At 47.6% G+C, this 24,462-nt stretch overlaps 1 protein-coding gene across 4 annotated transcripts in view; it reads right to left on the reverse strand.

Moving 5' to 3' along the window:
- Positions 1 to 24,462, reverse strand: part of Asator (tau-tubulin kinase asator) — a 453,953-nt gene that overhangs the window by 15,519 nt on the left and 413,972 nt on the right. For all 4 annotated transcript variants that reach the window (XM_075698148.1, XM_075698147.1, XM_075698146.1 and 1 more), the window contains exons 7-10: positions 21,163 to 21,419; positions 19,650 to 19,761; positions 15,847 to 16,068; positions 12,734 to 14,404 (exon numbers count right to left, since the gene is read on the reverse strand). In XM_075698148.1, coding sequence (XP_075554263.1) covers positions 12,734 to 14,404; positions 15,847 to 16,068; positions 19,650 to 19,761; positions 21,163 to 21,419 — 2,262 coding nt within the window. The remainder of the gene's footprint in view (positions 1 to 12,733; positions 14,405 to 15,846; positions 16,069 to 19,649; positions 19,762 to 21,162; positions 21,420 to 24,462) is intronic.

The raw sequence follows: 24,462 nt of genomic DNA on the forward strand, positions 1-24,462 counted from the left end.
GATAGTATAACGAAGGATGACAGAGTGAGTCATTACTGTACTGGAGCGCAAAATCATGCCTGGAAGTCAACCAGTGCGCATGTGCAACACGTCCACTGCTTATCGCAGTGCTCCGCAGTGCTGTGTTTCTGAATAAAGTGATTTTTGTTACCTGCGACTCGTCTGGCTTATATGGTGTCAGAAGTGGGCACGGCAGGTAGTTCCTGCCCGTGCGGCAAGTTTTGCCATAGGATAACAGCTTAAGAGCAGCAATGCAGCAGTATTAATTTCCATGTAGGAGACAAGGTTTCATACGGAACGACAACCACGAGCCGCGACGATGACTTCGACTCTGCTACCACCGCCCAAGCCGCTATACGTTTCTGGCGACATTTTCCACTACTGGAACATCTGGAAACTGAGTTCGAACTTTTTGCAACAGCGACAAGGCTGAGTCTACAGCCCCAGGATATTCAGACCGCTACATTTTTAATGACTATCGGTGGAGATGCAAGGCGTGTTTACCGTACCTGCAAGTGTGAAAACGAAGAGCAGAATAATGATCGGAAAGTATTAATGGAGAAGTCCGAAGAGCACGACACGAACCTCATCGTCTTGCTTGAACGCTGTAGGGAACGTAATCTAAAGCTCAATAAAAAGAAATGCGAATTCTCGCAGGACAGTGTACGTTACATGGACCACCTCCTCACCGCCGAAAGGCTGTCACCGGACTCAGACAGAGTTCAAGACATCATGCAAGTGCCACCGCCGAAGAACCGTAAGGAGCTTCAAGTGTTCCTTGGAATGATAAACTTTGTGTCTCGGTTCATCCCAAACCTGTCGGTCTCATCTGCAGCTATTCAGGAGCTACTTAAGAAGGACGTCGCTTGGATGTGGACAGAACTGCAGGAAAACAGTTTACAAAAGTTACGAAGTAGTCTTGCCACAGCACCAGTCCTAGCATACTTTGACCAGACCAAGCCAATGAAACTGTCCGTGGATGCGAGCCGTTACGGTATCGGAGCAGTCATTTTGCAAGATAACCACCTTATTGCCTATTCGCCCCGCGACCTAAATGCCACACAACAGCGGTATGCACAAATCGAAAAGGAAACCCTAGCCATAGTTCATGGCTGCATGAAATTCAAGGACTACATACTCGGGCAACCACTAGTCACGGTAGAATCCGACCACTGGACTCGATTTTCAAGAAACCTCTTTGCGATTGCCCTCTTCGCCTTCAACGCATGTGCCGGCACGCTTCAATGATTCCCTGTCAGCGTGATATACAAACTGGGAAAGGAACTGTCTTTGACCGACGCACTTTCGCGCTTTCCTTGCAAAACAGAGCTCATGGATGAAACAGAGCAATTTCAAGTCAATGTTGTTTCCTTGTTACCTGTTTCAGATCAACAGTTGCTCAGTATCACAACGGAGACTGATAAGGACACCCTCATGACCGAACTCGGCCGTTACGCAAGTACAGAGTGGCCCAAAAGCAAGCAGCAGCTCCCGGATGCCTTAAAGCCATACTGGAACTACCGTCATGAACTACACGTCGAGAATGGGCTGCTTCTCAGAAGCAACAAGCTTGTAATGCCTCCATCAAAGCGCAAGGAAGTTCTCGGCCTGCTCCACGCTGCACATTGTGGCGAAGACAAAATGAAGGCGCGAGCAAGACAGGTAATGTCCTGGCCAAACATGAAGGCCAACGTTTCTGATGTAGCGAAGTCATGCGGTGTTTGTGACAAGTACAAAAAAGAAATGCAAGGCTGCCCATGCTGAGCCACGAACTACCGAGTTTGCCATGGCAGGTTGTCGGGGTCGATCTTTTTTCACTACGAAGGCAATGATTACTTCATAGTGGTAGATTCTTACTCGTTTTTCTTCGAGGTTCGCAAGCTTAATCGGACTACCGCTGCTGCTGTAATCAGCGCAAATGCAGAAATCTTCGCCACACATAGAATTCCTGCCAAACTGTGCAGTGACAACTGCCCTCCTTTCAACAGTGCAACATTACAAGAATTCACAAGTCAATTTATTATCAGCCACACCGCTTCTAGTCCGTACCCCCCGCGCGCCAACGGCTTGGCAGAGCGTGCCGTTCAGGCAGCTAAACATCTGCTAAACAAATGCCCGTTTTCCACCCTTATTTTACAGTGCGTTGTTGGAGTGGAGGAATACTCCAAGGGACGAACAGTTGTAGTCGCCAGCTCAAAGGCTCATGGGACGCCACACCAGAAGCCAACTCCCAGTTCTCATCTGTCACCTGGAGCCCAAGACGATACCCATGGAAGCAATTCGTCAGCGATTACAAGAAATACGACATAAACAGCGTTCCTACTACAGCAGAACGACATGAGCTTTGCCAGACCTTCATAGCGGAAACAGAGTGTCCGTATATGACACACACAGCAGAACGTGGGCCCCGGCCATGGTAGTTGGTCCTGCAGGGCCACCGCGATGCTACGTAGTGGACAGTGGACAGCAGTTACGCCGCACGAGAGAGCATCATAGGGCCACAGATGCTGCTCAGCCTGCTAAGTCACAAGCAGAAACACCAAGACAGGCTGCGCCAAGTACCCCAGCAAACGCAATCTAAGCGCCACTTCGAAGAAGTGAACGGGTGCGCCAAGGGCTGCAACGTTATCCACTACCATAACGAAAATAGCAAAGCAACGCTTGTTTGCAAATGAAAGTGTTCATCAATGTTTCTTCTTTTTTCCCATAGTAGGGAAGATATACTGGAGCGCAATGTCATGCCTGGAAGTCAACCAGTGCGCATGTGCAACACGCCCATTGCTTATCGCAGTGCTCCTTGTATACTCGGCTGCGTTTCTGAATAAAGTGCTTTTTGTTAACCGCTACTCGTCTGGCTTACAATTACTAATGAAGACCTTTCGAATCACTTTAATGATCCTTTTATCAACACTACAAACACCTTTTGCTGTTCTGTCGCTGGTCTCATAAGATATGATTATCAAACACCAAGTGTTTCAGAGTCCTTGTTCTTGCAACCTGTAACAGAACATGAAATAATCTGTTTTCACAAACCTGAAAACTGGTAAAGCTGAGGACAAAGACGGTTTTCAAATCAAAGCTTTCAAATTTGTGATTAATATGCTAGCGCCAGTATTGGTAAGCATACACAACCTGACTCTTTCTTCCAGAATTTCACCTAAACAGATGCAAATCGCCAAGGCTGATGCTATCCATAAGGGTGGCGCCACAACAGATTTAGCCACTTATAGACCGAGTTCGGTTTTTGTTGTGCTATTCAAGGGTTCAGACAAATTCAAATATGCTAGATTAAATACATTCTCCGTAAAACACTTCGCGCTGTCCGACTGCTAGTACGGCTTCAGGCAAAAGAGGCCAACAGAAATTGCAATAATTGAGCAGCAACAGTTTGAAATAAATGCTTTTGAAGAAAGACAAATAGTGCTTGGAATTTATATCGATTTCTAAAAGCGTTTCATGTAATCCACTATAGTCTGTTGCTACATAAGCTAGATCATTATGGAATTAGAGCAATATGCCTGTCGTTAATAAAATCCTATCTGAAATGCCGTAAACGCCGTAAACGCCATTATTTATAGGTCATCCAGCTTACAACGTCTTTTGTCTGGAGTCCCACACCATAGTATTTTAGGCACTTTATTGTACAATATCTATATTAATGACATTTTTTGCACCATTGCCTGTCGCTTTAATAGCTTACGCCGAAGATCTCACGATGCTGCCAGCCAGTAAAGATGAACACGATTTATTGAGACAAGGAAATCAGTTTCTTGAATACTTGCGCCTGAGTCTGAAATAATTACGCAAAAGTAAATGCCAAGAAAGGCAATGCAATAATGTTCCGCACAAAGAATAAAACTATCCAAAAAAATTTCGACCTCATGTTGGGCAGCAGTAAGATTGAAATCGTGCCAGCTGTCAAATGCCTTGGTGTGGTGTTCACCGAAACCTTTAGCTGGGACGTACATATAGATAACGTGCGAAGGAAAATGAACCTTACCAGCGGCGTCCTGTGCCGGCGTAGATACACTCTGCTAATAAAAATAAAGGCTCTTATCTAAAACACCTATTTACTCCGGATTATTAGTTACTGCTTAACTATTTTGGGCGCAACAACAAAACAAAGCACACAGAAGCTTGTAGTTGCCAAAACGGGCTATCAGGGTAATTGCAAATCTACCATGAAATTCCCATACTCACCCGTACTTTAAACAGTTTGGTATTCTCAGGAATACTGATTTGTATCCATTCAAATTATTGTGTATGTATCTACAAGAATGCAATTACAACAAATAACGACCCTATACTAGCAGCGCTGAACCTCCATCATTACACACCCGCGTACGATGCACGACATCGCTTGCCTTGGCGTCTACCTTTTTTGCCGCACCTCATATCGCAAACAGTCCTTATCATGCAGTGTGTATCATTATCTCAAAATACTTGCTGAAAATATAGTATGTTTAGAAGACACATCCCGAAATCAGCTGTCATCCATGCTTTTGGATATTGAAACCACTCCTCCTACATTGTCACTGAAATCACTCCTCCGACAAGACCACGACGACACGGGAATTCTATTTAAGGACCTGCATCCGCGAGGGATCCATCAGTGGGCGTGGCAGCAGTGCCGAGATGCATCGGTCAAATCCATTCTTGTTTGCCATCTAGGTGAGGAAGTGGTTCGGCAAATCCTTTCGTAGCAGTGTTATTTGTCTGGTTTTGCTGCTGTGCCCACACGCTTTGCTTGAGTGGTTCTGTGATATGTCAGATTCCTTGCGGTTCCTGTTGTTGCTGGCAGGGGACGTCGAGACTACTCCCTGGCCCGGTGACATTACGATTGAGGAGCAGCTAAACATGATTTCAAAAGACATCCAAGAGATAAGGAATAAAAAACTGGTGACCAATCAAAAACTTGGAGCGATAGATAAAACGCTGGAAGAAATAGGCAAAATGGAAAAGCATATCTTGGAATGCGTAGAAAGGGTTGACAAACTCGATCACCTGGTACTTCCTTAACTAAGAAAGTCGACGAATTAGACAACAGAGGCCGCAGGTCTAATCTTGTTGTATACGGTGTTAAGGAACTCGAAAACGAGAGCCACCAAGATCTGCTCAATGCTGTTGAGAAAACTATCTTTGAAGATACGATAGGAATAACAACGGCTTGCATCGAAAGAATTAACCGCCTTGGGCGAAAACAAACGATTGATAATCCCAAGCACAGACCTGTCATTTTGAAGTTATTTGACTACCGGGATAAAGCTAACATACCTAGCAATTGCAGAAAGCTAAAAGGAACTGAATGTTCAATTAGTGAGGATCATTCGCCTGCAGTAAGACAAATCAGAAAGAAGCTATGGGAAAGAACGAATGTACATCGAGACCAGAAAGAGATAGTTATTTGTCCAACGATAAAGTGAAAATAAATAATCGCCTGTACACCTTGGATGGTCAAGCGAAAGACATAGTGGAAGTTGCAAAAATGAAAGCATGCACAACGGACCAGCCACGCGAAATCGAAAGCGCCGTCGGCCCTAGTTAGCTAGAGGCGATTCTGATCGCTCTTGAACCTGACATTATCTGTGTGACTGAGACAGGGCTGCACGCTAACATCGTAAACCATGAAGTGGCCCCTCCGGTCTACTCCATCGTCCTAAATGACGGAACAACTAGAGGTGGTGCTGGTACTTTGCTCATAGGCGAAGGCATAAATTACTCAGTGATGCCAGATGTCCCTCGTGTGGAGGTGGTCTGGTGTAGAATTCAGCTGGGCTAGATCCACGTCTATGCTGGCGCCGTCTACAGACCGCCCCGAGCCGAAGTCTTGTTCTCGAGGAGCTTCTAGAGTACATATAATGCGAAGCCAACAAACACTGACACCAAGGACAACATAGGGGAAATTACTTGTGCTTAATAAATGAAATAAACGATAAGTTAGTCGAAATTAAAGTAGATGAAAAAACAACTTGCCGCAGGTGGGAGCCGAACCCACAACCTTCGCATTTCGCGTGCGATGCTCTACCAATTGAGCTACCGCGGCGGCGTTTCCCCATCCACTTACTTGGGTATTTATGTGTAATAGTAGAACCCTGGGAGTGTTAGCCAGCGCCACCACTCACAGACCTTGGCGGCGGACGTGGAACGTCGTTTTTGCCGCAGGCGTCACGAGAACGTGATCTTTTTATGGGTGAAGGCAACTGGTCAATAAACCCACATATGCTACCTGAAGGCATCAATGTTGCCGGATTCGAGACCCTCGTTATGTAATAAACGAAAAGAAAGGGGGTTAACCGAGGGGCCCGATTTTTTTTTATTAGCCATATCATGAGAAGCCAACAAACACTGACACCAAGGACAACATAGGGGAAATTACTTGTGCTTAATAAATGAAATAAACGATAAATTAGTGGAAATTAAAGTGGATGAAAAAACAACTTGCCGCAGGTGGGAGCCGAACCCACAACCTTCGCATTTCGCGTACGATGCTCTACCAATTGAGCTACCGCGGCGGCGTTTCCCCATCCACTTACTTGGATATTTATGTGCAATAGTAGAACCCTGGGAGTGTTAGCCAGCGCCACCACTCACAGACCTTGGCGGCGGACGTGGAACGTCGTTTTTGCCGCAGGCGTCACGAGAACGTGATCTTTTTATGGGTGAAGGCAACTGGTCAATAAACCCACATACGCTACCTGAAGGCATCAATGTTGCCGGATTCGAGACCCTCGTTACGTAATAAACGAGAAGGAAGGGGGTTTAACCGAGGGGGCGATTTTTTTTTTATTAGCCATATCATGAGAAGCCAACAAACACTGACACCAAGGACAACATAGGGGAAATTACTTGTGCTTAATAAATGAAATAAACGATAAGTTAGTCGAAATTAAAGTGGATGAAAAAACAACTTGCCGCAGGTGGGAGCCGAACCCACAACCTTCGCATTTCGCGTACGATGCTCTACCAATTGAGCTACCGCGGCGGCGTTTCCCCATCCACTTGCTTGGCTATTTATGTGTAATAGTAGAACCCTGGGAGTGTTAGCCAGCGCCACCACTCACAGACCTTGGCGGCGGACGTGGAACGTCGTTTTTGCCGCAGGCGTCACGAGAACGTGATCTTTTTATGGGTGAAGGCAACTGGTAAATAAACCCACATACGCTACCTGAAGGCATCAATGTTGCCGGATTCGAGACCCTCGTTACGAAATAAACGAGAAGGAAGGGGTTTAACCGAGGGGGCGATTTTTTTTTATTAGCCATATCATGAGAAGCCAACAAACACTGACACCAAGGACAACATAGGGGAATTTACTCGTGCTTAATAAATGAAATAAAGATAAATTAGTGGAAATTAAAGTGGATGAAAAAACAACTTGCCGCAGGTGGGAGCCGAACCCACAACCTTCGCATTTCGCGTGCGATGCTCTACCAATTGAGCTACCGTGGCGGCGTTTCCCCATCCACTTACTTGGCTATTTATGTGTAACAGTAGAACCCTGGGAGTGTTAGCCAGCGCCACCACTCACAGACCTTGGCGGCGGACGTGGAACGTCGTTTTTGCCGCAGGCGTCACGAGAACGCGATCTTTTTATGGGTGAAGGCAACTGGTCAATAAACCCACATACGCTACCTGAAGGCATCAATGTTGCGGGATTCGAGACCCTCGTTATGTAATAAACGAGAAGAAAAGGGGTTAACCGAGGGGCCCGATTTTTTTTTATTAGCCATATCATGAGAAGCCAACAAACACTGACACCAAGGACAACATAGGGAAGGAACACCAATAAGCACAACCCATGGATTACACGCGAGGTAATTCATTTAAAACGTTGAATAAAAAGGTTGCGGAAATCTAACAAATTATGCCCAGTTCCAGACCTCTGTCAAAAAATAAATTTGTTAAACAGACTACTAAAGGAAGTAATAAAGGTAAGAAAACAGCACTTCTGCAGTACAACGCTTAGCAATTTTATCAAAGACTCACCCTAGAAATTCTGGCGTTATGTCAGGCACAACGATAACCGTACAAAACCGTTATCACCGACAGTACAAAAGAAACAAGCGGAAGCGTTTAACACATTCTTCCATTCCGTATTTGCCCCTGACAATGGCACTGCGCATGGTTAAAGGCCTGAAAATATAAAGCACAACGAGTCACTGAGCGCTCCAGTCGTAACTGAAGCAGGCGTGTTCGCACTGTTATTAAATTTAGACGATAAAAAGTGCAACCGTCCTGACGGAATCCCGAACTGTTTCCTGAAACGTTATTCTGAGCATGTAAGCAAATACTTATGCCTTATTTACAACAAATCAATCTCCGAACAATATACCCCGGCAGAATCGAAAATTGCTAAAATAGTGCCCGTCTACAAATCGGGCAATATTGCTTGTCAGTCATATTATAGGCCTATTTCTCTCACATCTACATGCTGTAAAATCTTGGAACGTATCTTAAAATCCGTTACAGAGTTCAGTGAGGCAAACAACGTCCTCCATCCATGCCAACATGGCTTCAGGACTGGTCTGTCTACCGTTACCCAGCTCGTTGAGATACTACACGATTTCGCCAAAGCAATTAACGACCAGAAACAAATAGATGTAATTTGCATAGACTTCTCAAAGGCCTTTGATCGTGTCTGCCTACTTCTAAAGCTTAAACATTTACTAGGAAATGGGCCAATTTCTCGTTGGATTAGCAATTACTTATTTGACCGCCGCCAGTTTCTTCAGCTAGGCTCTTACGCTTCTGAAACTGTGCCAGTACTTTCTGGTGTACCCCAGCGTTCCGTTCTGGCCCCTATCCTGTTTCTTTTGTTCATAAATGACATCATAAATGAATCAGATTGAATCCAAGATTAGGTTATTTTCAGACGACTGCGTCTTGTATAGAGAAGTACTAAACCGGCAAGACCAAATTAGTCTTAACAAGAACTTTTCTTTGATAGTCCAATGGTGTGAAAACTGGCAAATGGCCATCAACTTCGATAAAACAGTTTCAATGTCAGTAACAAAAAAGAAATCCAAGCTTACTTTTACATACAGCTGTGATAATACTATACTTAACACTGTCACTCAAAACAAGTACTTGGGCTTTATCATATCATCAGACTTAGGATGGCCGGCTCATGTAGAGCACGTAGCAAGCAAAGCGATGCGAAAGCTTATGTTCTTAAAACGGGCCCTGCGATACTCTACGAAGGAAGCCAAGCTCTTGGCCTATGTTACAATCATACGTCCTGTCTTAGAATATGCGAACGTGGCGTGGTTTCCCTTTGCCCAAAATCAAATCACCACTCTTGAGGCTATCCATCGAAAAGCCGCGCGGTATATCTGTAACCGATTTCGGCGCACCGACTCGCCTACTCAGATGCTATCCGAAATCGGCCTTCACACACTAAGCAGTCGCGCGATGCTGTACTGACTCAATTTTTTGTATCTCATCCTGCATAACATTCATGTGGCTTCTAACACCTATATTTCCTGTAACACATCCAGAGAAACCCGTCACAAGCATAACCTTACACTCCAAGAATATTCTTGCACTAACAATACATTTAGCTTTTCATTCTTCCCGCAAGCTGTTCGAGATTGGAATGCTTTAGCCCAGACGGTAGTCGCACAGCTCACTGTTGAAAAATTTGTTGAATTTGTTGCGCCAACAGTACTGTCACCCACGACTAAGCGATGTTATCAACATCGTCTTTATCATTGTATTAATTGCCAAATATTTTTGAAAATTTGTGATGTGAAATGATGAATGATGCTATCAATTGCATATCCCATAGGCTTATCCTTTTTTCCTTCCTTTTTGCCTCTTTGCAAAACACCACATGTACTTCAAATAAGCTCATTGTGCATTATGTTTTTTCCATACTTATTGCTATTAACATAGGCCCATGAACCTCTACACTTACTAAGTACCCTTTTGTATTCTTATGTAAATACCTGCACTACAATGTCTACAGACCCTTCTAAACCCACTCCTGTGAAAATACCTGATGGGATTGACAGTATCACAAAATAAATAAATATCCTTATTATTCAGGAATCCGACTCCTAGTTCTCGTCTCTCTGCTAAGCCCCAGTGGCACAGGGCGTGCCCGCATTTTTGCACTGTATATTCTTCTTTTCCTCATGCTTTTCTTTGTTCAAGTGAAAGCTTTACTGGCCGCGAACTTGCGATTTCGCCGTGGCGGTGCTCCGAGGAGTCACATGACGTCACAACACACGCCTCGCCTTGGATATTTCTCTCTCTCTCGCTCTCTAGTCACTACTGCGCATGCGCCACTTACAAAGTGCCATTTACTTACTAAGACTATTTACTTACGCGGCCATTTACTTACTAAGTAAGTAAATGCCGCGCCTTTCCGCCGCCGCCATTTGGTATGACGTCACACCGCGTTCCTCGTCCTTGCGCTCGCCTCTGCTCGCTTCGCCAGCTGCGTCGCATGCCTATCATGTCGGTGGATTGAAAAGCAGAGCTTGCGTGCGCCGCAACCACAGTTGAGGCGGCAGCATGGACGGTGACAATTCTGATAAGCAGGAGGAGGCCTGGAATCGACATCGGAACGAAATGAAGAGGAAGCGAATCGTCCAAGAAACAGACGAACAGCGCTCCGAACGACTGGCTAAACGCTGCAACATAGGTAGACAACGAGACTAACCTGGACTTGTAATCAAGATGAACCAAGGCTAACCATGCTATCCCTTAGCTTCCGCTACGTATATACTGGCATAGCCGAGTTAAGCCATTCCCAAGCTTTTTACTCATGACCTCGATCGTACCGGAATCTTGGAAGAATGCCAACATAATTTTAATCCATAAGAAAGGGGACGCCAAAGACTTGAAAAATTACAGACCGAACAGCTTACTGTCCGTTGCCTACAAAGTATTTACTAAGGATCAGGAACACCTTAGACTTCCGCCAAACAAAGGACCAGGCAGGATTCCGTAAAGGCTACTCAACAATAGACCATATTCACACTATCAATCAGGTGATAGAGAAATCTGCGGAATATAACCAACCCTTATATATAGCTTTCATTGATTACGAAAAAGCGTTTGATTCAGTCGAAACCTCAATATTCATGGAGGCATTGCGGAATCAGGGTGTAGACGAGCCGTATGTAAAAATACTGAAAGATATATATAGCGGCTCCACAGCCACCGTAGTCCTCCATAAAGAAAGCAACAAAATCCCAATGAAGAAAGGCGTCAGGGAGGGAGATACGATCTCTCCAATGCTATTCGCAGCGTTTTTACGAGAGGTATTCAGAGACCTGGATTGGGAAGAATTGGGGATAAGAGTTAATGGAGAATACCTTAGTAACTTGCGATACGCTGATGATATTGCCTTGCTTGTAACTCAAGGGACCAACTGCAATGCATGCTCACTGACCTGGAGAGGCAAAGCCGAAGGGTGGGTCTAAAAATTAATCTGCCGAAAACTAAACTAATGTTTAACAGTCTCGGAAGAGAACAGCAGTTTACGATACGTAGTGAGGCACTGGAAGTGGTAAGGGAATATATCTATTGAGGACACGTAGTGACTGTGGATCCGGATCATGAGACTGAAATAATCAGAAGACTAAGAATGGGCTTGGGTGCATTTGGCAGGCATTCTCAGATCATGAACAGCAGGTTGCCATTATCCCTCAAGGGAAAAGTATATAACAGCTGTGTCTTACCAGTGCTGACGTACGGGGCAGAAACCTGGATGCTTACGAAAAGGGTTCTACTAAATTGAGGACGAGGCAACGAGCTATGGAAAGAAGAATGATAGGTGTAACGTTGAGGTATAAGAAAAGAGCAGATTGGGTGAGGGTACAAGCGCGAGTTAATGATATCTTAGTTGAAATCCAGAAAAAGGAATGGGGCATGGGCAGGACATGTTGTGAGCAGGGAAGATAACCGATGGTCATTAAGGGTTACGGTCTGGATTCCAAGGGTAGGGAAGCGTAGCAGAGGGCGGCAGAAAGTTAGGTGGGCGAATGAGATTAAGAAGTTTGCAGGGACAACATGGCCACAATTAGTATATGACCGGGGTAGTTGGAGAAGTATGGGAGAGGCCTTTTCCCTGCAGTGTGCGTAAACAGGCTGCTGCTGCTGCTGCTGCTGCTGCTGCTGCTGCTGATGATGATGATGATGATGATGATGATGATGATGATGATGATGATATTCGAATCACGATCGTATTGCGCGCGAGGCAGCACCTCTACGCCACCACTTCACCTATATATAAGCCCTACCTTGAAAACGATCTGCGATGGGTACAGAGGCTAGGTGTACTGTGGGCCCATAGCTTCGTGCGGGACGTGTTCTCGCCGCTTAGTTCGCGTTGAAGCGAGAGGCAGCACGAAGGTGAACTCACTCGCTGTTGCTGCCGCTCTTCCTCACGCCAGCGCTTTGACAGCGAGCGTCGGCGTTCATCGAGTGAGATGTGTTTCTGTATGGCTGTGCACGTGTGACCCCATGCTTGTTAATTTAGTAAGCGAATGTTTACGAGTTTGTACGGCCGATAAAGCTACTATCGTTGCTTTCTATAGCTGTCTACTAATTTGCTATCGCAATCGATGCTTCGGCCTTCGGGCTTAAGTGCGACTTCTTAGAAAACAAAAATACAGGATTATGACCACTGGAAAATATGACTTTCTACTTTTTTTCATCAGGAAGCTGTTTGATTTCAATCAATCAATCAATTTTTGAGCACAAGAGCATTCGTTCAACTCACCGAAGCCGGCCTATGCAGCCGCTCGTCGGGCGTGGGCTCTCGCCTCGGGTACGCGGGATGCGCGTCGTGCAATCCTATGAGCCGGAAAGCTTCAGGCAGCTCGCATAAACTGATCACCGACACGTGCTGCTGGTCGTCTCGAGGCGGCGTCTCGTACTCGTCCTTCGAGTTCTCGTCGTCGGCGTCCGTGCCTGACCGCCTGCACGCGTACGCTCGCCACAGGTTGGCCTCTTCTATGTTGCCCAGAGACCATCGGTCCTCACGCGACGTCGGTGCCAGCGGCGCTGCCGGAGCGTCGAAGTAGATGGAAGGTTCGTCCGAGTGCATCCGTGTCAGCACGTGGTTTCCCAACGTGCGCAATGCTGGGTCAGCGGGCGTCTGAGGAAGTTGCTGCTGCCCTCCTCCGAGCGTCGAGAAGTCGTCCCGGCGACTTCCCAGCGAGGGCGACCTCTCCATGCTCGGCTTCTTGAGGATCCCCTTGGGCGCGGGCATTCCGGTGGCGCTTGCTGACCGCTGCACGGACCGACTCTCGGTGACCGATTCCTCCCTGTTCTTCACCTCCAAGGCTTCCTTCTTGGGCGCCGTCTCTTCTTCGGGCGTCCGCAGGTGAATAGAGGGTAGAGACGCTCTGCGTTCCTCGCCCTCCTCACTGCACCTAGCGGCAACGTTCCGAGTCACGTCCACCTCGTAGACGTTGTCGTCGAACGAAGCCTGCTGTCTTAGCGGCGGCTGAAGGTGGGAGCGGATGTGCTGGCCCATCGACGGGCAGCTCCATACGCGCGGCAACCCCAGAGGCACGGGACCCTGGAGGGGAAAGCCGGCCAGAGTGATGTGGTAGTCGGCCGGCTGGGAGACGGCGCGACGCACGGCCCTCTTGGCGTCCACCTCCTCCTGTATCACCATGCGGCCTTCTTCGAGCCTCTTCCTCCTCTCGTCGTCCCCGCTCGCGTGGGCAGACTTGCCCGCAGGCCTCCCCGCCATCTTGTCCAGGGCGTAACCGGACGAGTCCCTCTTGATTACTCGGTGGTCGGGAGAGGCCAGGGGCGCGTTCTCGTCCATCTCGTCGTGGTCTGTCTCCTCGCTGTCATCAAACGACGCCTGCCACTTGGAGGCGAGCGTCATGGCCGCCGCCGCTCCCTTGGTGACCTGCTGCATCGCGGATATGTTGTCGTCGTCTGCCACCGCGAACTGCGTCAGCGAGACGTCTCGGTGGTACGGCCTTCGGTGCAGCCTCCGGTGCTGCTGACGCTGTTCCAGGTTGGTGGCTTTCGGGTCCGTGGGAGGCGTGCTCACAGGCTGAGGGGGCGGAGTCTGTTGCTTCGAACCCACGACAACATCTCTTCCGGCGGACGCCGCAGCTGCAATCTGCAGCCCTTGCTGGAGGGGCGAAGGCTCTTTAGACAAGTCGGCAGTGTCTGGCTGCGCCGTGGCTTCTTCGAGTCCCACGGACGCGGGCGCTACCCTTTCCGGCAAGTTTGCGGCTGCCCCGATGTGTAGACGAGGCAGCCTCTTGGTGGAGCGCTCTTCGTGCGACGGGCTGTCCCGGGCCGAGGCGGTGCCGGCGTCTACTGTGATGCGCGGCGCCGGTTGAGGCCTTTCGTCAAGCCCATTGTCGTGACCGTTCTCGGCGCCCGAGGACATATCTGCCTTCTTGTCTTTGGTGGCCAGTTTCTGCGAGAAGAAGATGCCATATTGAAGCAAAATTACAAGTAATGAAGGCATACTGGCAAATTGAAAGCCTATTGCGTGTAATGACAAAGTGACCCATTTTACCACTTAAAACAAGACATCAGGCAACACGTAAGGCAACTCTGTGTCGAAAAAGTTATGAACAAGGTTAATTTCATCGAAACACCAAGAGCGACCGTTCTGCTTAGCGAAAAGACCACCAAGTTTGTCTCGCTGGATTAGTTGTCTTGGCTAAGCTAAGGTGTAAGGTACCAGAAGAAGCTTGCCGTTTTATGTCCCGGCTTTACAGTTTCGTTGTCCTTACACAAATTTACTAATACGTAGCAGCCCAGGTCAAGTTTACTGTAGGTCCAGGCCAACCACTCTACTTTTCTATGAACGAATTATTTTCTTCTCTCGTCCTACGCTTCCACTTTATATATTGTGATGAACAATGTGATTTAAAAGATCACAAAATATTTTGGTACAAAACTCGGGCCGCTCGGTCGTCCTTCTTTTTGTTCATTAATCGTTAATGTTTTCGTTCGTTAATCGCTTAAAGTATTACTTTTACCCCTTTCCCCAGCACAGGGAAGCCAGTCCGTAATTACGCTGGCTAAGCAGCGTGTGTTCCCTTCCTTTTTGTCTATCCCTCTTAATGGTACTTTTCACCTTAGCGCTATCGCTCATGTGGTGTGCCCTGAAAACTACGTTACGCAACTTATATAGTCACTTTAGCGTCTCTGATTTTGTCATAAGAGAAGCTGGTATGAAACAAGTCAAAGAAGCAGCGGAGAAGCCCGTAAATTGTCCGCAAATATATGTAGGTCAAAATGCCGACATTGCATCAAATTTTTTTATGATAGCCGTTACGCCAGTGGTGCGTTGGTTCATTTCGGAGGGTGTGTTTTTTTTTTCGCTGTCAATTACTTGGTTTTACCATACTGAGGTTGTTTTCTACATGTCACTGAATATAAATGGAGGCGTCTCCCAGCAAGCTAGAATTGCCGTTGTCTTGCGCCAGGCAAAGTTTGATTAAATTCTAAAGTACTTAGTGCCAAAGACACGATATGATTATGAGGAAGTGGGGGGACTGCGGGTTCATTTCGGCCGCCTTTAACGTGTACCCAAAGCGCGGTACACGGGAGTGTATCTAGTTAGCCTGCATCAACCAAAATTTGTGGCGAAAGTGGTGGCAGAAATGGTGCTAACATATTCAAAATACTTTTTTCTCAGGTTCGTCAATCTCATCGTATCCTGAGCCGCTATCGACTTATCGACTGTGCTACCCTTACGTTCGCACCCATTGTACTCGAATAAGCTACCTTTTGTGCATTGCATTACGTTACCTACTTAGCCTCAATTATTCTGATTACCTTTAGCAAGGAACGCAAGAAGTCGAAACGGTCAATTATGACGTCAACGTTCTCCTCTGAATAGTTTACCTCATTGTTGGCGGCCGGCGCCAAGTGGCACTCCCTGGACGGGTTGTTGTTGTTCCGGTTGTTGTTCTCTGTGAGCGCCATCTGGTGTGTGGGCACTTCCCGAGGCATTTGGTTGACGCTGTCGATGTCCCTCTTGGCCGCCTCCCACTGGGGGAGAATACGTGGCCCCTGGTGGCTTCGCAGTGTCGTCGAAGTGGGACGCGGCTCCTTGGACAACAGCGCCTGCGTTCGCGGAACGCCGCGAGGCCGTCAGCATTCAAACCAGACAAAGGTAACTAATTGGACTGTATGAACGTTAGCTCCGTTTGCCCTGTTCGCAGACTGCTTCGATCAGGGCGTCGAGCACGTGACGCGAGCTCAGGTATAGGGCGCAGCCAAAAGGGACAACGCCCAGGGACGCGCGCGAAGCCTTAGAAAAGGGCGAAGCTCGCTGTGGTTCTCGACTTCCGGTGCCGCGAGTGCAGCGCCGACAATAGACCAGACAGTTGCGAGCGCGCACACTGCTCGCCCATGTGAAGCGAAATGCTGCACGGCACAGAAAGTGCGCGCGATGACTCAAATACGGCACGCTGGAGGAAATGGCTGCTGGAGATGCCTGACTTGTAATGGGCATGCATGGGTCCGGTCTTATGGGATACCCTAACAGCGACACAGTGGCGACAACTTGAGCCAGAAAACTACGCCTCTTACATTCGCATCATTTATGGCTGCCCAATGCCGAGGTTGTCTTCATCGGTAGACTTGCCGTCATGTTTCACCAGCGCCGTTACGGGCAGCGGAGCCTTCACTTGCAAGCACACAAAAGATTTCGTACCACTGGGTGTCTAGTAAATGCTGCGGCTTGAGAACAAAACAGTCTTTTCTTAGAAAGAACAGATTCTGATAGTAGCACACCGATGTAACGAACATAGATACTGCAAAATATATCGGACAGGCCGAATGCGTTTCAGTTTCGAATGTGACTTCTTTACGGCGACGTTCAGCTTTATAAGCACCGAACAATCGGTCCTATAGAGAAACGACAGCGGGAAATTAGACCCCGAGCTGTTTGGTTAGTTTTTTTTATTGCAATGATTTGCCTACAAAAATCGCGGCAATCTGCCCAAATTTTGTGAACCAGGTGAAATACGCTACGAAGAATTTAGACGAGAAGATCAAGTAAGGTAGACTGCCATTTTAAAGGCCAGGAAGAAATATCTTTTAAGGCATCTAACGATGAAAAAAAAAGAATTTAGAGGTTACAGCATACGCCTACATAACGCAGTCCTTTCATCGAGCGAAAATTGGGGCGCTAGTACGTAAAACTCTTCCAATCTGTTTTTATTCCAATCTCCTGACGTCAAGTTTGCGTAACCGCCGACGCAAGCATCGGGCGGTCACCCGCAGAGTTGTCTGAGCAGACCAATCAAACGATCTCCTCGTTCATGGGCAGTCGCTTTTGTTTGCTTGAAAAACGAATAACATCGCCTGCACTGAGCGACTTGTCTCATATAATTAACTCACAAGAGGCGAGGAGCACGCTCAAGTGGAGAAGGATTCAATAGGGCCCAGCCACTGGATTGAAAATCGATCACCGGATGAAGAGGGTGGTACCGGCGTCTGCGATTGGTCCGCTTTCCCTTACTCAGTTTGCGGTGGCTCGTCGACAATCACGGCAGCATGCAACGGCAACTGAACAATGACGCTAAAACTGATCCTCAGCAAAGAGTTGGCAGAACGAGGTTGCAAACGTGCCGAAAGGGCTCGAAAACGTTACACGGCCATGCAAAAAGTTTTATTGCACGCAAATGAACCCATGCTCTCTCACAGTAGCGAGTGCCTGAGCGATCGGCGGCAGCCATCTTTTATTCCTTTCGGAACGGCGCACCTTGCGGCTATTCAGAAGAAAATTCAGTTTTGTTCGGCATAATAATGCTTCTTTAACGCATACACGTCATTTTGACGCGGTGAGCATTTGCGGTTTCGTGACGTCGCGTGAGAGGCAGGTGAAGTGGGTGCAGCCCGAAGACATTTGACCAATAGCAGATTGCTATTGGCGAAAAGGTGCCGAATCAGAAATAACTATTTTTCTTTTGTTCGCTCAAATCATGCATAATCAGTGCGTACACGTCATATCAGATATCAGCTGTCGCGGTTTTTGTGACGTCGCTTGCGAGACAGGTGAAGTGGGGATAGTCCAAAAATTTTTTTGACGAATCGCAGAGGGCTGATTGCAGAATTGGAATAGAAAAGTTTGGGAATAGTTTTACGTTATTGCGCTCTTGCTTACTGAACATATGGAAGAATGTTCGAGCAATATAGTAGAAGGTACGGATGAAGTCAGTGGCCACACAGAAGCGCTAAATTGAACAAATCAATTTACATGAAATAGGAATAATAGAGATCATTTATCTTTTTAGCTCGAACCCTTAAAAACAGGCGCCCGAATTACTTTATTGAATATGTATTACCTGCCCAAGTGAAGATCATTTGCATGAAAAACAAAAACAATCCATTCATTACTTCATAGTTGAATTACTAACATCAATTTTACCATTTCAATAATTACTACCTTTCAGGCCCATGCTTACATTGAAAAGCTGAAAACTCCAGTTCTGTGTTGGACTACTTGAAACTGGTAATGTAGGTGGGCGTATTAACGGCCGTCAAATCACTCATTCAAGATGGCCATAAAGCTCGGGTTGTGGTCCGGTCACCGTGTGAGGCTTCAAGAGTGGCGCGTAAAATGAAGCTGCCCTCGCGCTTCTCTCGTCCCACAAGGTGAAGCCGAGTTTCGCTTCGCGCATTTCGTCGCGATGGAGCGAGTAGCCTCGCAGCTGAAATGAGCTCCCTGCAATAATCACCGCAAGGAACTCGTTTGGCCACCAAGGCACATGTCTTCGTTCGTGGGGCTTAGTTTATTGCGCTTTACCTGGGCCTGCGTTAACCTAAATGGCAAAACAATTTATGCTTCTTTAAATGCAAAAGGTAATAAGATTGTGCAAGCACGCATAACTTATGCTAATTGCAGTGGTTCCGCTTGTCCATGCATGACGCGTGAGTGGCGTAATGGTTTGAACTTTGGGCTTCTGTGCTGCAGGCGACGTGTTCGAATCATGCCGTCAGACAAATTTAATAATGTTTATTAATTTATCTAAACCGCAGTGCTTTCTTGTAAACGATCCCTTTGCAAAGCCACGAAACCATTTAACGCCATAAGAACCAATTTTATGCAAATCCTTGTGCTATACCCATCATTCCCAGGCTGGCTGAGGTGCCCTGTTTGCAGCTCCCGCATACAGTAGCGCCACAGTTCCCTCTAGTGATTACTGGATGAAACTCTATGGAAATAAGTGGGTCTTCCGGCAATCGGAGGTTGCACCTGTCATTTTTCGTTGCACCGATCGTTGGCCAGTCTTTGTCCTAATCTCAACCTTAAAGTTTCTGCCCCACATTTCGCCCAACCTCGAAAGGTTAACAGAAGGCACCTCAGCTGCCCAATACAAGTTGAATCGACTCTGCAGTATATTCGCGAACAAAAGGAAAGTCTGCAAGCAATAGTGTAAAACACGCCCTCTCAGAGCTGACGATGGTTGTTCTGGGACGGAATTAGAACCTTAAAAGGGCGTGCAGGCTTGAAGAGCGCGCAGCTACCAAAGTGTACTGAAGCCCCACAGCACTGTTGCGACGAAGCCTTTATGACATACGTTCGTGTAAAATAAAGGCTTCCGTGATGGCGCGAGTTCTCTTGTGTCGCTTTTCACAGGCGTCTGGTAGGAAAAACAGCAAGAGCGCTGTGCAAAGGCAGCGAAGGTGCATCGTACCGGAGATATGGCGGGCGCACCGTCGTACAACGGCTCCGGCGCCATGTGGTCGCCTCTTTCGTCGTAGCTGGCCATGATGTTGTCGTCCAGCTCCGCGCCAAGCAGGGCACTCCTGCAAAGTAGGACCGGGTGGTCTAGCACAGCGGCCAATCGAGCCTTGCATACGCACGGGCAGGTATGCACTTCCAGTAAGAATGTATTGGCCTTTATTTACAAAATATTAGAATCGTTCGATTTTGCGGTTTCGTGACTAAAGCGCCACCGACACTTTCACCGTGGGTGACGTCGCTGTTCTTGTACAAAGGAGCCATAGCCTTCAAGATATATTAAAAAATAATATTTAGCAATATTAGTAAGCATGTTTGTATAGAAGTGTCCGTACCGTGCTTCTAATACGTTCTGAAATGATGTGCTCCAATCCCCGAGACCCTCTTGCTTTTGTTGCTTATCAGTGCATAACAGAGAGCGCACCGAGCACTCGATGTGTACCCACGCCTTTCTTCGACTATAAAGAAAAAAAAAGGACGCACTTGGCGTATTAGCCGCAGGGGTGACTTTCTGAATGTCGCAATTGCTCAGTTATACGGAGTAACACCAGGTTGTCACGAGTAATGTGGAAAACCCCGAGTATGACTCGCGCTGGCATTTCATCCGAGTTTGCTTTACGGTGGTTAGTCAACAATGATAGAGCAGATATATTTTTTTCTGTCCTTGTAAAGTTAATTTGTTGTTTAGTTCAGAACAAACCAAGAAAGATGTTTCAAGATACCCCAAGGTTGACTCACCGAAACGATTTTTCTCGAGTCTAGGCGGAAATTGTCCTCGCCGCGCAACCAATGCGTCGTACTTTGTGACATTGGGATATATATATATATATATATATATATATATATATATATATATATGTATGTATATATATATATATATATATATATATATATATATATATATATATATATATATATATATATATATGTATATTGAAATGCCGGCACAGCACTTTCCTGATTTCGTGGTACAATGTTCCTCTGGGAACAGGCCTACAAGAATGAACTCGTCTTTAAAATATGCGCATGTGGTTTCAGGTGCATGCACGCCGTTAAACTAACTCGTGTGAAACTATATACAGCCGCCAGAACCTCATTTTTGTTCGTCAACGACATCTACCGCAACTGCAGGCGGTTCGAGGTGCTTCGGTTGCTTCTGTTGGGCATGCGCTGCCGGCTCTGCGGGCGAATGTCACGCATTTTGCTTTTCATTGCTTCGATCCGAGTCATCCGCAAGCCCACGAAGCAGTCGTATAGCCTTTCATCTAGCCTAGTTAAGCAACCAAGCACAGGCTACGCAGTAACGTGGTGCATCTACCGAGACAAAATCTGTTGAAAGGCGTTTCGTGTCAAGTACAGTGCAGCCGGAACATATTTCCGGTATTTCTGCTTTCCTCCGAGCCGTGTCTTCACACACTGGTGGCAACACGGGGTGCCGCGGCGATCGTTCCACCAAAAACGCGCACCCTTGCGGGGCCCCTTTGGAGACGACGGCTCCCAGCGGCGGCGCCGGTTCCGAGCCGAGCGGCTTCTCCCAGTCGTACGGGTCGGAGTCGCGCACCCCGCGGCGCTTCATGCAGTGCTCGAAGAGCCCCGCCAGCACGGGGTAGTCCGGCCGGTCGTAGTAGTCCAGCGACGAGATGTGCTCCAGGAACTGGCGGAAGTCCGACGGAAGGTGCTTCAGCAGGAGCCGGTGGTCGTACTTCTCCTTCATCAGGCCCACCTGCGAGTGTGGCGTCGAGAGGAGCGAGCAATAAAGGAACGCTATCGGGCTCGGTCTGCACGCTATTCGCAACCGAGGCCCGTTTGGTGTGCGCCAGCTTTGGTGGCAGCGCTGCGCTGCTGTGCACATTTCCCGACGGCCGTGCTTCAATTGGGCCGCAATGGCGAACAAAGGTGCTTGCGTGAACCTGAGTTCGTCAACATTAACCCCGAGTTAATCGATACGGCATTCCTCGTAATCACATCGTTCTTCTCGCACGTAAAACCCTGCATTTATTTTAATTAATTTATTGATTGCACAATACTGCAGGTCAATATGGTCCAAGCAGGAGCGGAGCTACAATAAAATGAGAAAAGGGAACAGCACAGAAATAGTTACCAACGATTCTCTTAGGACAAATGTCACAACAATTGTTTTGCTAAGACAATACTTAGCGCGAGATAAATGGAGTTATAGGCTTTCATCAAACTCAACAACCTCGCGCACGAATTAAGGGAGATAGTTCTTGTCAGAAACTGTGCGTCATAAATAAAAAAAACTGTTTGAAAGCTTGTGCGCCGCGCGGCTCGTTAAAGTAACCGAGCTTTTGAAAGTAACTTGCAGCAGAAACGTCGCAAAGCACACGCGAGCTGCACACACGATAGCTTCGGATTGTAATCCGAACAGGCGAGAACACATAATTGTGTTTTGAGGATACGCAAACGCAAAAACCTCGATTGTTACAAAAATACTCCAGTGTATATGCTGAAAAACGCCGATTTGCGGTATCCTTGCAACGACCATGGCAGGGTATCTAGAACAGGTCCTTGTACGATATCCTTCGAACCTTACCGGTAAGATATGCGAAACTGGACGCGCGAAGAGCGTCCTATTTGTGTCCGAACCGGTGCACGTTTCCAATGCGCTATGGACGGCATATTTTCACTGGCAAGCAGGCATACTATATACTATATATATATATATGTGCACACCTTACACGTCAACAGGAATGTATGCAATAAAAAAGTTTCACGAAGTCAAAATGCGTCTAAATGTTGCAGGAACTCAAGCTGCCTGCAGCATAACGAAGTAGCACTACTAAGACGACACTTCAAAGGCAAATTCTCTCTTTCTCATCTTTTCAATTGTTTTAAATTTCTATGCACAATGTGTCGCTGGTGAGACACCTCGATTCAGATAAATCTGCAGGAAGTTCTTAGGCAAAAAATAAAAAATAAAAAAATAAACACACACCGAGCTTTGAAGTGGGCCGGGCAGCCGAGGGAGCCAGTTCTCGTGACGTCAAGACGTCAGAGCATACGCACACATGAACTATGAACCTATAATCTAGCAGCATCTTGGGACAAGGCATTCAGCCAGAAATTCTCAACGTTCTTGCACTCCACGCACATGTTCTGGCAAACACATAAAATAAATGTTTTAAAGACTCTTATATCGAGTTTTCTTTGCTGCCGAAACCTTTACGCTAGTAAATAAGTTTCCGCACTCGTTTATTGCAATAAGGATCCTACGCACAGGGGACAGCACTAAAGGACAGGACAAGCCAGCAGGCACTTACGGCGCTCTGTTTGTCTGCATTGCTCCTTATCTGTGCTGTCCTCAAACGCTATCCGCTGTAAATATTGACACTTGTACTTGTTTGTCTTTATCGGGCGACACGTTTCACCACCTAACAAATGTTATCGCACAGCGCAGGACGCGCCTGCATGTATCGGAAGTTTCTGGAATGTTATCGATGGTTCCATCCGCTGTCTGTGACCGAACCTTGTGTAATCTGATTACATGTGTGCGCGACGAGAACAATGTAGAACTTTGTGGAAGGCGCGCGGGCCCCAGCGATTACTCTGGAACATTAGACGACTGATGTACAAAAGCCGACGTGCTTGACCCGGTCATGAGATTTTCGACGATCGCCGACTGTGTTCGCAGCTATCGCTGTGCTATAAGTGTAGCCTGCTTTGTGGGCACAGGTTCGCCCAATAAAAGTTAGTTTTGTCTTTCACAGTATTGCTACTGTGTTCTTCAACGTCACCACCACGTGACATCTGGTGGAGGTGCTTTGCGTTCATGTACCGGACGCCCCCACAAAGCGGTGACCCAAGTCCGCGCGCGGAAAACACCAACATCGCCAAGAACGAGCAAGGTAGCCGCAGGCTGTAAGGACTGCCCCCGGAGCACGGACTTCTGCCTGAGACGACCAGGAAGATCGCCACCAACTCCACCCCACTCGCAGCCCCAGCATCTCCCATCGTGCTGCAGCAGCCCAGGGAGAATCCGACGTTCGGCGGTGCAACGTTCGAGGACTCGGAAAGCTGGCTTGAGACGTATGAGAGAGTTGCTGCATTAAACAGCTGGAACAGCGACGACAAACTGCGACACGCCTTCTTCGCATTGGAAGACGCTGCCAAGACGTGGTTCAAGAACCGAGAAGCCACCTTAACCTGTTCCGAAGCGGCTTTCTGCAAGCATTCGCAAGCGTTGTACGCCGAGAACGAGCCCAAGCGCTATTAGAAACACGGGTGCAGCTACCTAATGAGACAACCGCGATCTTCACGGAGAAAATGAGCCGTCTATTCCGCCACGCCAACCCTGAAATGCCCGAGGCGGAGAAAGCCCGCCTACTCATGCGTGATGTGAAGGAGGAACTTTTTGCTGGAATGGTACGAAGCCCACCGAAGACGGTCGACGCGTTTCTTCACGAGGCCACCAGCATCGAGAAAACACTCGACATGCGAAACCGGCAATTCCATCGCCGCACGAGCTCGACAAACTACGCCGGAGTTCAGTCGCTGGCCGCCGACGACCTGCGCGAGATTATCCGAGCGGTCTCTGCGGGAGGTGCTACAGAAGCTGTTCCCATCATCAAAGCCTCAAGTGGCTTCTATTGCCGACACCGTACGTGAGGAGCTCCAACAAACACTCATAGTAGCCCCTGAATCGCTGCAGCCACAGCCGCAAGCGATGACTTACGCCGCCGTAGCCCGCCGTCACGTTCCCCCTCAGCGCCCACGGCAGGAACCAGTGACGACACAGTTCCGTTGTC

Source organism: Dermacentor variabilis, chromosome 7 (genome assembly GCF_050947875.1).
Source record: "Dermacentor variabilis isolate Ectoservices chromosome 7, ASM5094787v1, whole genome shotgun sequence".
In the NCBI taxonomy this organism is placed as follows: domain Eukaryota; kingdom Metazoa; phylum Arthropoda; class Arachnida; order Ixodida; family Ixodidae; genus Dermacentor; species Dermacentor variabilis.